Here is a 13,570-nt window from a genome sequence, read left to right on the forward strand (position 1 = left end):
GTGGTTCACTGAAACAAATTGATGCAAGCAATGGCCATGTTTATGGAGTCAATGATGCAGGTGGCATCTATACCTGGAACGTAAATCAATGGGTTCAGGTTCCTGGTGGTCTCACTCATGTCACTGTGGGTCCTGCTGGAGTCTGGGGTGTAAACAGTCAGAACCTCATCTACAGATTAGTGGCTGGATCCTGGGTCCAAATTTCAGGTATTGTTTATCATAAGAAAAATTTCTCAAAGCAATATGGTCAAATAACATATAGAGTTTTAAAGGTTTATAAATAATGTTTTACTTCTGTTTTAAATGCCTTTTCAGAAAGTAAAAATGTTAGCATAAACATTAATTTTTGTTATTCTGTGTAGCATCTAAGGTTTGTGTATAATTTTTTCTTATTCCAACTTCTATTTGACTAAGAAGTGCATGGGATACTCATTCCTTTTGTATAAAATGCAAGTATTTTCACACAGCTTAATATTCCATATGCAGATACATACTTAATTTTTTGAGTACAAAAATAAAAATGTTATAGACATGCCAGCTGACATAGTTAGGATGAGATTTGCTAGAATGTGTGCTTTATAATCTGGGGTTGGGGGTAAAGATACTAAAAACTGCAGGCTAAGAGGCTACTTATAAGTTGCAAAATTAAATGCACGCTCAAAATAAAGATTCATGATGTTCAGCTGAGATTTTCATTACACAAGTTTTACTGTTGTGCCACTTAAGTCAAAATAGTAACAGACACACACATACACTCAACCACTACCTGCTTGCTAATTTCCACGTTATTTATCTCCAGTGCTGTCTGTCCCATTGGAAGTAATGGGTGAATGTCAACTTTTGGTTGTGTTAATGGGTCTGATGGTGGTAGTTTATGCAGCTGAGTGATTCTCTAAACTTGCTCAGCTGTGTAATTCACTTATCATATCATTTATGGGGAAGAGCACACGACTCATTATCATATGCTACTCCCTTTGAATGCATTCATTTACATTTGTGGTAGGACAGAGTGGCAGTCCACTGTGGTGCTCTACCTCCTTCAGTAAAAGCACTGTAGTAGGACTCTATGAATATGAAATGGCTACCTCTAGTGGTAAATTGGACTTACCACTTGAGGTACCTTTTCTGAATCCCAGGGTCAGTTTATAAAGGAAATGTAATCTGTGCTAACTTCTAGTACCTCACATATGTTATCACATTCATCTAATTCCTTTGTCTCACTGCCTGCGAGCTTCTGATTCCTATACCTGCTGGCATAATCATTTTGCTGATGTAATTTGAAAGTTTTTCTCACCTATATCTTGTCTATATTCTTGCTTAAAATATACCTGTATGAAAGTTTAAACTTCTGTATCTGATTCACTAATATTAGGTTGAGGTTAATTTTGTAGTAATTAATTTAGCATGCCTTGTTTTCTCATTATTTGGTTTTGGTCATTATTTGACTCGTATGTCATTGGATGACTGTCTACAACACTCCATTCAGCCCCCTATTGAAATGTTGAAAAAAATTACCAAAAATTCAGAAGAGTGAATCTTGAACATCACTCTTCTGTAAACTTCTTTTTTACAGAGAAGAAAGAACCCCTGCACCTTATAATGTGGGGGTCAAGCCCCCCACATCTCACAAACTTATATATACCAACTTTGTGATTGTCATATCTTGGAGAAATGGCCATCTCAGACTTAATATATGTAAGTCTGTTTTATCTGCCATTCAGCCTTTGTATTTTGGGACTTGAATTTGCAGGTCCTAACATTTCAAATGGCTACCCTTCATTCCCTTCTGTCTATCAATTTATAAGTCCCTGTGTGATCAGCCTTTAAATCTGTCACATAATCATCTCTAAGCCCATTTTACCTTTTGGTTTTCAGTTTTCTGTATCAGTTTCCTTTTCTGATACTAAATTAAAGGCCTCTCTAACATCCAGGTAGACCATACTCAGTGACTCCCTAACCTGATTCTGATGTGAAACTGTTGTAATAGTAGTCATGCTGCACTACAAGATGGCTTCTATATGATGTCATACTGCAGCCACCTAGCCCATTGTTATTAATGAACTTGGCCAGTCCCTACTTGAGGATTTACGCATCTCCTTCTCTGAGTCAGACCTTGGGCTCACTGACCTGTATTTCCCAGGCACTTAGGTCCTACCCAGTACAACAGCAGTAGCATGAGAGTAGCTACCGTCCACGTCACTGGAACCTCGCTAGCCTGCAAGGAGGGAATAAACACACTTTCTGTGGGTGAACAACTTTGTCATTTGCTCTAAAGGATTCTTGGATACCTCTTTCAGCTCTTTGGTTAGTAATGCAATTGTTCTGTACTGTCTCTGCTTAAGCCAGTAGTAGCCCTTTTTCACCTTCACTTTTTATTTTAGTCCATTTTTCTAAATTTGCTGTTTACATTGTTCCAATTTTGTCTCCTACAATGGCATATTTTTCTCAACTTCTCTTGTGAAGACTGACTTGTTGTACAAAATAACTTTTCCATAGTCTTCAGCCTGATACCTGAAATAATATCTTTCATCCACCATGCATTTACTTACGCATAGGATCACCATTTCCAATTTCTCTCCAAGCTTTCCTTTAGCCAGTTTAATACCTTGGTTCTCTGTTCCTGGTTACCTCATCACAGACTCTGTTCTTCTCTCCCCTCCCCACACATTCCTGTGTACTCAATTCATTTATTTTAGCGAGGTAGTGTGGCTGAGTGGTCTAAGGCACCTGGATTCAGGTTCCAGTCTCTCTGGAGGTGTGTGTTCAAATCCCATCACTGCCAATATACCATTTTGAAAACACATCATGAACTGTCCTGGTGGTCTATCCATATTTCCACTTCTCTTCTCACAAATATTTGAAAATCCAAAAGCTATATTCCCAAACAGATGTTTCTCCTTCATACGTGCCCTTTTCCTTCTCAGTGCACTGAACCATTCTATGGGCTATTCAAACACAGCAATGCACATGGAGAACAGGGTTAGTTTATTTGAGGATAATAACAAAGCCATGGATGTACTGCAAAGGGAAGAATCAGTTTAAGAAAAAACAAACTAGGCTGCTGTGGCATGCCCAGAAAGAGATTTCAGCTAAAGTTTAATGCCCAAAATTGCAGAGTGCTTCACAAAATGTCAAATGGCCAAAATAATCCATGTAATATTCAATCAAACCATTATATAGCATGAGAAATATTTCATCAGATTAACAAGTTAAATTAAACCTGAGCAGCAACATATCGTATCCTGATAGTATATTTGAAGGAAAGCAACTAAATATGACCTGAACCAAAAATACTAACACCATGAGAAAGTCTTATGCAAGAATTGCTTTTGTTTTCATTGGACTGTACTGGGCTAATTCAACTGATCACAGCAATGGGAATGAGCCCCTGTTAGTTATACTGAAGTAGCTAGGAAGTAATTTTTGGAATCAAGGGTCAGACCACATTATGTGGTGATTACACACCAGTCACAATAGTATTCCTGTGTTGTGAATTGGAATCCTAGACCAGCTTTGAAGTTAAAGATTCTGTAAGCTATTTGATAGGCTTCTGAAACTTTGTTACTGAGAGCCAAGTGGTTTATCTCCTTAAATAAATTGACCAATATGTCTTAATTACACAATACATTTTTGTGTGATCTTTAATATGAAAAAAATTGCTCTTTCTTTCTGTGTGCTACTCAGACAGCATGTATTACGGTTATTCAATCCATCTATTCATCTATTCATCTGACTATTATGGCTTTTGGGCTGTATGCTATGAAGTTGGTTTAATCCATCCATCCATCCATCCATCCATCCATCCATCCATCCATCCATCCATCCATCCATTATAGTCCATTCACATTTGACTCTGTTGAAACCCATGAGCAAGTGACACCATCTACACAGTTTACGAGGCAAGCAGGGAACTAAAGTAGATTCATCATCATCAACCCCCTTTTTTCACATTTTTACGTGATGTTGGCCCATCGTGTCAACTGTCACCTTCTCTCTCTCGATTTAGTGACATTCTTCTACCTTCTTTGACAGTCATGCCTGACTGTCACAGGTCATTTCTCATACAATCCATACATCTCTTTGCTGGATGCCCTCAGTTCTTCTTGCCTTCTTCCTGTCTAACAGCTTCTTCACCAGATTATCTACTGCTTTCCTGCACATGGTCCCAAACCACCATAATCTGTTCTCTTTGACATTATCTGCAAGTGGGGCTAACTTGGCATTTGCTCTGATGTCATTAGTTCTTTATCTGTCCCACAGTGTGCATCCTACCACCCATCTCAGGCACTTAATCTCCATCTCTTCTAACTTCTTCAGCTGCCCTGCCTTCACTGCCCAGGTTTATGGGCCACTGGTCACATACTGTTTTGTATACATTACTTTTAAGCTTCTTTGTCATTCTTTGGTCATACACTACCACTGACACTCTGTGCCATTTGGCTGCAGCACCTCTGATTTTAGTTTTGACCTCTTCATTCACACTTACCTTCTCCTCAACAACCCATCACAGATACCTGAAACTCCATTACTTTCCTTACATCTCAATTTTCAGCTTTTTCTGATTTCCCCCTATTTGCTGCTATGACAGCTATCTTACCTGTATGGAATGTCATTCTGTTTGCCTTCAGATTTGCATTCTATTCCCCTATCATTTGCTGAAGTTCTTATTCAGAGTCTGCTTGTAATGTAATTTTACATTATCTGTATAGAGCAGCTTTGTTGGTTTTTCCTATCCAGACTGTTTGCTAATATAGTCCATCACCAGTATCAGGAATAGTGGGCTCAGAAATGAACTCTGATGCACATTCAATCCAAATGGGAACCCCTGTTGAGCCTGAACACATCTAAATCTCAGCTTCCTTAGGACCTTGTCATATGCTTTCTCAAAGACTAGGAATGCCCGATTGACTTTCCTCATCTATAGCTTCTTTTCAACACTCTGTCTCACTGCAAATATTAGGTCAGTTGTGCTGCATCTTAACCTGAACTGCTCATCTCCCATTTTTCTACTACTTTGAGTATTCATTTAGCAATTATCCTCTCTAGCACTTTCATACAGCAACAGAAGGCTGACACCTTTATAATGCCCACAATTGTCTTATACACTGGCACTAGAATAATCATTTTCCATTCATCTGGGATATGCCTTTTACTCCATACTCCTATGACTACCCCAAGAGCCATTTTTCCCATAACTCACCCGACATCTTTTTTTTTTGGTCCCATCCCCCCTTGCACATCATTTGTACCAGCCTGGCTTCTAACACCTAGTCTCCTATTTCCTGGACTTACTCCAAATTGCTGGAGCTGATCCTGGACACTAAAGGCATACTGGGGACTTGGCTATCTTTCTTTCCATCAAAGTTTATTTTTTTCTTTTTATATGTCCTACCCACTTCCCTTTCCCTGCCCCCCTTGCTCAACAACCATGTCCAAGGGCAAGTCTCCTTTATGGACCACATGTCCCCTTGGGGAGCATCATTGATGAGTTCCCTCCCCCTCAACCTGCACACCCATCTTTCCCTGCTGATGTATGAGTCACCCAAGTTGATAATTGTACCCAGGGTGGTTGGGCTGTAGTAAGGGCTTTATCCCCATGTGTCAATGGAGTGACCAACTCACCCAATATCTTGATCATATCTGCCATAACCTCATATGAGCCTATTGCTTTTTTTACTTCATTTCTGTTAGTGCTGTTCTTGCTTCTTATAGGCTGGGGTCTTCTTCCTGTCTTGGGCAGTTTAACTTCTGTGGATTTTTTTTCCAAAAGTTGTTGGAAGTACTCCTTCTACCTGCCTTTGATGTCTTGTGTACTGGTGAACAGGCTTTTGCTGGCATCGCTTATGAGGGTGTTTGACTATCTTCATTATCTGTCTGTCTTTGCCTCTCAACCTGATTGAGTTTTTGTGCCACCTGATGAGTCATTTTCCAGAAGGCAGTAGAGTTCCTCTGATAACAAGTTTTCTGCTATCATGACTGGTCTTTTAGCCTTTTTGTTAGCTCTCCAATATTCCCTCTTAGGCGTGTCCATCTTTTCTTCTGAGTGGAATATGATCTGAATTGTCAGGACAGATGAATTTCATTCTAAACACTTTAATTTCAAAATCAAACTGCACTATATTTGATGAAATGATAAAAGTCCATAATCTCTGTGACCATGATTGTATAAGATATCCCACTAAAAACAATATATACATGTTATTCAGTAGATTATAACTCATGGACCAGATTTTTTTAAATCAAAGAGGCTCAGACAATGTGAGCAAGATGTTAGAATTAATCAAGGGCTTTTCAGATCATTGCTTGATACATTTACATATTAAATAAAAGTGAAGAACTCAGTAGGCAATAGATGACAGTTTAAATGTTAATCTGTGATCAGGAAAAAGAACCATTCAAACTGCAAAAAACATTTAAACCTTTTTTAAGGGGAAACATGACTGCAACTTTCACTATGATATTTATTTATTTATTTACAGTTTGTTTACCAGGAATGTCCATTGGGCCTAGAATGAACCCCTTTTTCAATGGATGCCTGGGGAGAAAAGCTCCAAATACAGTTATCAATGAAATCAAAGTATATTCAAATGCAGTTGTACAATATATCATATACATACAATATATTAGGTGGACTGTTTTGAAAATAGTATTAAAGAGATGACAGTAACACTGCAATTTATTAATAAAAAAAGATTGGAAATATTTTATAGATTAGATATAAAATCAAAGTCTATAATTCAAACATTCAGGCTAAAGCTGAGCAATCTAAACTAGATTATGTAAAAGAGCTATAATTAAAATGAATATGGATTAATTCAACCTACTTTTCAAATTCTGAAAACTTTTAGTTATGTACTTACCATAACTTTAGATGTTTGGGATCCATCTCGCCTACATTCTGTACTGATGGGCTCGGAGCCGATCCCTCGGCTCTGACTCGGCACGCTATGCTATAGAGCGAGGCCTCTTATTGGCTGAGCTATTTCTTATCCCAGGATGCACCACCACTAATCCCCCAGACATGCACAACTTGTTTATATAACATTGTTAGATGTTTCAAGATGAAACAACAGGATTCGGACCTTCTGATATCCTCTGATCTCCAAGGAAGGGGGAAGGAGGGTGGGTTATTGGGAATGTAGGAGAGATGGATCCCAAACATCTAAAGTTATGGTAAGTACATAACTAAAAGATGTTATGTGATCCTATCTCGCCTACATTCTGTACTGATGGGACAGCGTCCCTAGCACCTAAATCCTGGGTGGCTCATTGGAAAACACTCCTGAGCACTGTGGAACCAAATGAAGCTCGTCCTCTAGATGCCACATCCAATTTGTAGTGGGAAATGAAAGTGTGCGGGGAGGACCACGTAGCCGCAGCACAAATGTCACTAATGGCAAGCTTAGAATGAAATGCTATCGAAGTAGCCATAGCCCTTGTAGAATGAGCTTTGACAGAGGTGGTAAGCTCTTTGTTAGAATAGGAATAAGCTTGAGTAATACAGTCCCTGATCCATTGGGCAATAGTGACCTTTGTGACAGCTTTGCCCAGTTTATTGTCCGCAAAGGATACAAACAACTGATCTGTTTTCCTTGTTTGTTTGGTCCTATCTAAATAAAAACGCAACTGCCTGTGGACATCTAATGTGTGGAATATGAATTCCGCTTTGTTAGAATATTTCGGAAAGAAGACTGGAAGTTCTAATGATTGTTGTAGGCAGAAACTGGAACAAACTTTAGGGACAAAGGAAGGATTTGGCCTGAGAGATACTCTATCTTTGTGAAAAACCAAGTACGGAGGTTTTACAGACAAAGCTTGCAGCTCTGAAACCCTTCTGGCAGAAGTAATCGCCACCAGAAAAGCAGTCTTCCACGATAGAAATTTTAGATCACATGTCTGCGGTTCGAAGGAAGGAAGTTAAGGCGCGTAACACCACATCGAGATCCCATGGAGGAGCAGGATGAGAAATCGGAGGTCTTAAAAGCGCAGCACCTTTCAAGAAGGTCTTACACAATCTGTTGCTCATTAAAGGTGGGTTTATAGATTCGTGAAAATTGGAAATCGCTGCCAATTGAACCTTGATGGTAGAGACTGAAGAGCCTTGGTTGAATAGAGAAGTTAAAAATTTTAGTACTTCTGATACAGGAATAGTGATGGGATCCAGGCCCCAGAGTTGAGCCCAAATAGCAAATCTTTTCCATTTGCTAGAATACAATTTCTTTGTAGCAGACTTGTGGGCCGAAGATAAGATGTGTAAAACTTCTGGATCCAATGTATGACTCCTGACTATAGTCGGAAGAGGAGGAGCCAAGCCGTCAATTTTAAGGTGTGTAGGGACTGGTAGAATAGTCCCGACTGATGAACCAAAAGGTCTGGGATCTGATCCAGGAACCATGGACTTTCCAGAGCATATTTCCGAAGATAGCGAAACCATACTTGACGAGGCCAGTAAGGAGCAACTAAGATCATTTTGCTCCCCAAGAGAGATGCCTTTTGGATCACCCTGGGAAGGAGAGGAACTGGGGGGGAAGGCATAAAGCAAGCTGGTGGGCCAAGGACGGGCTAGTGCGTCCATGGGTCTCTTCCCCGGATCCGGGGTTAGGGAGAAGAATTTTTTGCACTTCGCATTCAGTGGAGTCGCGAAGAGGTCGCAACAGGGAACTCCCCATTTGCTGAAAATCTGATTTGCAACTGTCATGTTCAGAGACCATTCGTGAGGAGAGGATGGTTCTGCTCAGTCTGTCGGCTATCACATTGGACTTGCCCGGGATATGAGTAGCCACTAGAAAGCGTTTGGTCGACACTGCCCATTCCCAGACTCTCATGGCCTCTCTGCAAAGAGGATAGGATCTGGTCCCTCCCTGTTTGTTCAGGTACCAGACAACTGACATGTTGTCTGAGTGAACGGCAATTACGCCCTGAGGGAGGTAATCGTGAAGGGCTTGAAGGGACAGAAGCACCGCCCTCATTTCTAGGATGTTGATATGAAGTAGGGTCTCTTCTGGGTGCCATTTGCCTTGGACTGACCTGCCCAGGGAATGCCCCCCCACCCCATCTGGGAGGCGTCCGTGGTCAAAGTGACCGCAGGAGGAGGTGGAACAAAGGGTTGTCCCTGATCCAAATTGGAGGGCACTAGCCACCAGCGAAGGTCCTGTTTGCAGGTTTCCGTGATCCACATGAGGTGACTGAGAGGGAGTTCCTGAAAGGACCACTGAGCTGAAAGAAGCCACTGGAGAATTCTCATGTGCAACCTTGCCAGGGGGACTAGAAGAACCGTGGCAGACATGGATCCCAATAGCTGCAGGATCATTCTGGCTGGGGCTTTGGACCTGGGAAGTAAGGCTCGAACTTGAGCCTATATGGTTTGTATTCTGTCTGTAGGTAGATAGACCCGCATTTGGTTTGAGTCTATCTCTACCCCTATGAATCTTATACGTTGAGATGGCAGCAACACAGACTTTGGCCAATTGATGGTGATTCCAAGGGAATTGCCCAGTGATATCGTGGCTTGTAGGCTTTGCAATAGTAGATGCTTGGAGGTGGCAGTTAGGAGCCAGTCGTCTAGATACGGAAACACCTGGAATCCTAGACTTCTCAGGTGAGCAGTCACGACCGCCAAACATTTGGTGAACACCCTGGGGGCTGTGGTGAGACCAAAGGGCAGCACACGGAACTGAAAATGACTTCCTCCTATGCTGAAGCACAGATGTCTCCTGGACGCTTGATGTACCATGATATGGTAATAAGCGTCCTTGAGATCTATGGAGCACATCCAAACACCTTTCTCCAGCAATGGGAGAATGGTTTGTAGGGTGACCATTGAACTTGGACTTTTTGACTGAACGGTTTAGAATGCTGAGATCCAAAATGGGTCTCAAGTCCCCGGTCTTTTTTGGCACCAAAAAGAATCTTGAGTAAGTCCCTAATCCGATCTGGTCTGCAGGGACCGGTTGGATGACTCCTTTTTGCAGCAGTTTTGAAACTTCTGAGGCTGCAGTTTCCCGTTGACTGGGTGGCGGGTCTGGGATTTTTTTGGACTGAGGTGGGGAGTGAGAAAAAGGGATGGTGTAACCTCCGGCAATAATTCGAAGCACCCATCGGTCCTGAGTGATACCTTCCCAGGCTTTTAGGTGCCTCGAAAAACGACCCCCGACTGGCTCCAGAGCTGCACAGTTGGGCAATCCCTCAGGGACTGTGAAAGGCTGAAGAGCCACGAAAGGACTCGCGGTCTCCAGTGTTGCGAGGGCCTCTGCCGCCTCTGGGACGTCGTCTTCCAGAAGAATTTCCCCCTCCCCTGCCTCTGGAAGGGGGATCATCCTGCTGAGAGGGGTAAGGCTTCTGAGATCTACGGAACCACATTTTCCCTCCTCTTTTAGCCTTGGGATAAGGCCGAAAGGGAGTGGAAAATCGTGCCCCTATGGCAGTCAGAGTCTTACCCTCCTGTTCGCAGCAGGTCAGTGTGTCCTTTACCTAGGGTCCAAACAGGGAAGACCCATCAAAGGGGGCGTCGGCAAAGGAAGACTTAAAGGCCTCCGCGAAATGACACAGGCAGAGCCAGGCTTGTCTCCGTAGAGCAATGCCTGTACCCGCCGCTCTACTCGCCCCTTCGGCCGCATAAGAAATGAGCCTCATGGACGAATTTGAAATGGACGGCAGTGTAGCCAGCTGAGAGCCAACCGTCTGGGCCAGCTCCTCAGGCAGGTTACCCAAGAGGGTATCGGAAAGTTCTTTAATCAGATCCCTCTGAAATCTGGTAAAGTGCGTAAGGTAGTTCAAGGACCTTAATGTAAAGGCAGCTGAACTTAGGGTGCGCTTTCGTGCGATCCATGCTCCTAGACTCCCTATTAGGAGGATGGACGGACGTTGAAGCCTCTGCTACATCTTGCTGGGTAGCAGATGCCACCACCAAAGCATCTACAGCCACACCTTTAGTTAGGAACTCTTTTCAGGGGTGCCGAGAGGAACATTAGGGCGAGCAGGCACCGGTTCCCAGAGTCCGGGTGTTCCCATGCCCTTCGACAGATCAAATCCAAGAGCTCGTCGAAGGGCGGAGACCCCCAGGAGGCAGAGGGCTGAGCCCCGAAGGCCTTAAGGAACACCGACTCATCAGCAGAAGGGGGTTTGGACTGCCAGCTGCCTCATTGTTTAAGGGCTTCCAGGATGTCTACAAAGGAGACATCATCCAAGGATGACTTAGGGGACCCCTCTGCATCATCGAGATCAGTGTCTGATGTAAGAGACTCATCAGGGGAGTCAACGTGCTTCCTCTTGCACAATCTTTTCCTGGGGGGTTCTTCTGAAGAAGCTTCAGAAGGACCTCCAGGAGGGGGGGAAACCCCAGTGGGGGTAACCTCAGGCCCCGGGGCTCCGCTGTCTAAGGACAGGGGGACTGCCAAAGACCCAGTCTCGGTATGCAGGGAAGGAGCTGGGGAGACCGTGGAGGTAGCCAAAGATGATTTGGCTAACGCACTCCTCATAGCCCTGAAGGCGGGACCACCAGAATCCTGGGAGGGTCCCACCTCCATGGCCATGACGGTAGACGGCACTCCCACAGCCGACACACTGAGAGGAAGACTTGGGACCGAAAACATCAGTCCCGAAGCATCCCCCCCAGGGCCGACGGAAGAAGTCCGTGTACCGAACTCCGACTCAAGAGCCGGAGTTGGAGTAAGGGTCGGGCCCGACCCTAAAACCTCCACCGGTTCCACCAGCACCGGCTCCAATGGTGCAGAGGCTGTTGGAGGAGGAACCATAGTAGCAAGGTGGACCATCGGCTCCGAAGCCGAATGTGCTCGAGCCGAAACTAACTTTTGGAACACCGGAGACTGGAAGAGTCTTAGGAGCACCCTGTCGATGTCCGAATCAGACATCTTGGAGGATCTGGACGATACCGATCGGGTCCGAACCAATTTCTCCATCGGCTCCATAGGGCTAGGGGACCGGCTCCAAATGGATTCTATAATTATCGGTTCCGAGGGAGATCTCAAGGCAATTTCCCTCGGTGCCGATGAAGACTTCGGTGCCGAAGGGGAAGAGTCTGAGCTGGCAACCTTCATCGGCTCCAAAATCAGTGGAGCCGATGAAGGTGACCCGCCTCTCGATGCCCCAGTCCTCGGCTCCGAAACCAGAGGGGTCGAGACTGGAGGCATCGAGGCAGACCGTTCCGCCCTCGGCTCTGAAGTCCGTGGAGCCGATGGAGAAGCCTGCCTAGGTTTTTTGGCAGTCGGTTCTGACAGACTGGTCGGAGCCGATGCTTTTTTCTTTTTTGAAGGAGGACTCTTGATGAAAAGGCGTGACACATGCTACATGACTCTTGTAGGTGCTTGGCGCCTAAGCAATAAACGCACAAGGAGTGGTCGTCCGTTATGGACATCTTATAACCACACCTCGCGCACTTTTTTAAACCCGGAGGGTCTATGTTCTTTAGACATGTCTAAAGGTAGAAAGTACACCAAAACTAGTAGTTTAAAGTTCAAAGAAATATAAAGTTTTTTTTTTTTTTTTTTTTTTTTTCAATACAGTAATACAGTTAACAAAAACACAAAAGGGAGGGTCAAGACCCTCTAACTTAAACGGGTACTTGACCCACAAAACAAAGCTAGAATAGCAAATATCAAAAGGGGAAGGCCCCTCTAACTAACACAGGAAACCTTCCCTTGACGAAAAACACAAATTCCTCAACAAAAATATCAAATACACACTCGTATCACAACAATAGCTGTTAAAACAGCTTTTGGGTTCAAAACAAGCAAATTCCTGACAGGAAAAGCCTAAATAAAGAAGTACTTAGCCCAGCCAAGTTGAGACCACGTCTTAGCTTGTAAGTGGCAAACGAGATCTGGGGAATTAGTGGTGGTGCATCCTGGGATAAGAAATAGCTCAGCCAATAAGAGGCCTCGCTCTATAGCATAGCGTGCCGAGTCGGAGCCGAGGGATCAGCTCCGAGCCCATCAGTACAGAATGTAGGCGAGATAGAATCACATAACATCAATTGTTCTGATTTTCTGATGTCCTTGGTACTGTTCAGATAAAAATGTAGCTGTCGATGTACATCCAAGGAATGTAAGATCATTTCCCCTTTATTTTGAGGAGTGGGGAAAAAGGTTGGCAAGTGGATAGTTTGATTTAAAGCCACTTTGGAAATCACCTTAGGCATGAAGGTCAGATTAGTCCTCAAAGATACCCTGTCTTGATGGAAAATAATATAAGGTTCCACAGCCATAAGAGCTTGTAACTCATATCCCGAGAGGTTCCTCCAACTGAATGACAGGGCATCCACTTTCCAAGCCTCTCTGTGGAATGTCCTGGTGCAAAAATTCTGTAGCTGATGATTTAGATGGGATGCAAATAGATCTATGTGAGGACATCCCCATACTGCTGTTATCATCCTGAATATTTTGCTGTCCAGCATCCACTCGTGTGAATCCGAAAGGTTTCTGCTCAAACTGTCTGCCAGTAAGTTTTGTTTCCCTGGTAGAAACTGAGCTTGAAGATCCAGATTGCAAGCTAGAGCTGTGTTCCATAAATCCATGGCTAGCCCTGCAAAGGGGTGGAATGAGATCCCCCTTGC

General features: G+C 43.6%; 1 protein-coding gene across 1 annotated transcript in view; it reads left to right on the forward strand.

The window, feature by feature from the left end:
• Positions 1 to 2: 2 nt before the first annotated feature.
• Positions 3 to 13,570, forward strand: part of LOC122808467 (fish-egg lectin-like) — a gene marked incomplete at its 5' end in the record, with an annotated part of 43,448 nt that continues 29,880 nt past the window's right edge. The window contains one exon of the mRNA XM_044079427.1: positions 3 to 207. Coding sequence (XP_043935362.1) covers positions 3 to 207 — 205 coding nt within the window. The remainder of the gene's footprint in view (positions 208 to 13,570) is intronic.

This window comes from Protopterus annectens, chromosome 8.part0 (genome assembly GCF_019279795.1).
Source record: "Protopterus annectens isolate FY-2018-M chromosome 8.part0, PAN1.0, whole genome shotgun sequence".
NCBI classification, from domain to species: Eukaryota; Metazoa; Chordata; order Ceratodontiformes; family Protopteridae; genus Protopterus; species Protopterus annectens.